Source organism: Cryptomeria japonica, chromosome 9 (assembly GCF_030272615.1).
Source record: "Cryptomeria japonica chromosome 9, Sugi_1.0, whole genome shotgun sequence".
In the NCBI taxonomy this organism is placed as follows: Eukaryota; Viridiplantae; Streptophyta; class Pinopsida; order Cupressales; family Cupressaceae; genus Cryptomeria; species Cryptomeria japonica.
The window spans coordinates 59878404-59880821 of NC_081413.1; the positions used below are offsets into that span (position 1 = coordinate 59878404).

Below are 2418 nucleotides of genomic sequence, written 5' to 3' on the forward strand. Positions count from 1 at the left end.
ATTAACAGCCAATACTTTTTAAGTTTTAGTGTTCCAAATATTTGTGGTGGACAAAGTAAACGAGGCCAAGTCAAGGAAATGTCAAGTCAAGGGAACGCCTCACGAATGCCATCAAATTCTTCTATCATCCCATCCCATTCTCTATTTATATCCACTGCCCTGAAACTTTTGAAACGAAGCAAATTTGTGAATCAGGCCATCAAACAGAAATTTCAGTATTAACCAGAGAGCAAGAGATTTCAGATTTCAGTATTAACCAGAAAGTAGAAGTTTTTATTTTATTTTCCTCCAGAGCTGCAAGTGTTCTAACAAGTGTAAGTATCGAGAGTATGGCAACATCTCGATTAGTTTTAGGCAATTGGAAGGAGGCAAATGAAAAAACTAATGGCGAAGTTGTAGACAAACCAAACCAATTAAAGGTTTCTGATATGTGGCGAGATATCCAGGGTGCCAACCATTGGAATGGCTTGCTCGATCCCATTAACCCACTTCTCAAAGCAGATATACTCAGATATGGTGATTTTGCACAGCAATGCTACGATTCATTTGACAATATGCGCTCTTCCACATACTATGGGAATTGTAAGCGCAGCAAAAGCTCACTCGCCCAGAGACTGGAGTTTATAAATTGTGGGCGTGGATATCAAGTTACAAAATATATATACGCCAATACGAGTCTTTTGGACTCCATTTTTGGCGAGGAATCAAGTGAAGGCGTTGCCTGGATAGGTTATATTGCAGTTTGCACTGACCCAGATGAGATAAAGAGATTGGGAAGACGTGACATAGTTGTTGCATGGAGAGGCACGCAAACTCCGTTTGAATGGATGCAAAATCTCAGAGACATATTGGTTCCTGTTATGGCATCAAAGGCTACAACATGGTCCAACATCCAAACCGGTTCAAATCCAGATGTCAGGATAGAGAAGGGTTTTCTCAGTTGTTATACGTCCACCGACGACGACTCTGTTAGATGCAAGATTAGTGCAAGGGACACTGTAGTGGGTGAGATAACCAGATTAGTGAAGGAATACAAGGAGAAAGAAGAAGATTTGAGCATAACATTTACCGGACATAGCTTGGGAGCTGCACTGGCAACCCTCAGCGCATATGACATAAAACAAATCATGGTGAGTGAATATGGTGTGACCTCAATTCCCGTCACAGTGTTTTCCTTCGCGTCTCCGCGGGTAGGAAATCTGGCTTTTGCCCAACATATTGAAGAAATTGGAGTCAAAGTGCTGCGTGTGGTAAACCACAAGGACTTGGTTCCAAAAGTTCCAGGGGTTTTTTTCAATGAAAAATTGGGATGGCTGACAAGGCTTCTGCACTGGCTTCCCTGGGCATATGTTCATGTGGGAGTAGAGATTAGTATAGATAGCAGCAGGTCGCCTTTCCTGAAGTACATGCATAATCCTGCAAACTTCCACAACTTGGAGGTTTATTTGCACGCACTTGATGGCTTTCAAGGAAATAACAAGCTACCCTTTAAGCCATCGGGAAGAGATCCAGCTCTGGTTAACAAATACTCTGACTTACTGATTGAAAGCCTCCAAATACCTTCTAACTGGTGGGCAAAGAGAAATAAAGAAGTGGTGAAACGCATAGATGGCATATTGGTCTACTCTCCTACAACTCCAACCCCTGTTCCTCTTCCGGACGTTCCCCTCTAATCTAATCATTCCATTTCTACTACAGAGAATCCCAGCTCCGCGAGAGCTACAGTTATTCGGGATACAACATTTGAATCTCTATTATCCATGTTTTCATTGTTAAAAACTCGTATGATTTTATGAGGTTAATGCTGGATAAGTTATGCTGCCTCATGATATAGAGCATTGTTTACAGCAGTTTTCAGATTTACTTCAGATACTATTTATTAATAAATTAGTTCAGCAGACATCAGACACTGCTTTCTGAAATCAGGCTTTTCATATATATTATTTTGGCTTTAAAAGGAGGTTTGAAGTACAGTTTCAATTTTTTTAAAGGATGTCTGAAAGTTTTATAATAGTGATGTAATTAGCTAGATGATAAAAGAAGTGAATATTGGACAATCTATTTGATTAATAAGAACATAGAATAGCTTCAAAACATCTACAAATACTATTAAAAAAATTAGAAGCATCTTCATTTAATTTAATTTAAGTGAAGATCATTTTAAAATCTTTTTAGATTATATACTTAATTTTATTATTTGCTAGTTGTTTTTTATCATCTTATATGTAAGCTGATCACATGGAAACTTATAAGTTCATAATATTTTGACATTTTTTCTATGTTATCATGTTCATTTTTGTATCTTATAGTTAATAGAAAACTATTCTAATGTTAATCAAATTGACAAGATCTATTTTACTATAAAATTAATGAGAAGGTTAAAATGTGTATGTAAAATTTGAACAAGATATAAGATAA

General features: G+C 37.3%; 1 protein-coding gene across 1 annotated transcript; it reads left to right on the plus strand.

Moving 5' to 3' along the window:
* Nucleotides 1-329: 329 nt before the first annotated feature.
* On the plus strand, nt 330-1673 carry LOC131858267 (phospholipase A1-Igamma3, chloroplastic-like). The gene has a single exon (XM_059211460.1). The coding sequence runs from the start codon at nt 330-332 to the stop codon at nt 1671-1673; it is 1344 nt and encodes a 447-aa protein (XP_059067443.1).
* The last annotated feature ends 745 nt before the right edge of the window (nt 1674-2418 follow it).

Bases quoted from the DNA above. Each gene is read 5' to 3' on its own strand.
- LOC131858267 (XM_059211460.1), top strand. From the start codon at position 330: ATGGCAACATCTCGATTAGTTTTAGGCAATTGGAAGGAGGCAAATGAA.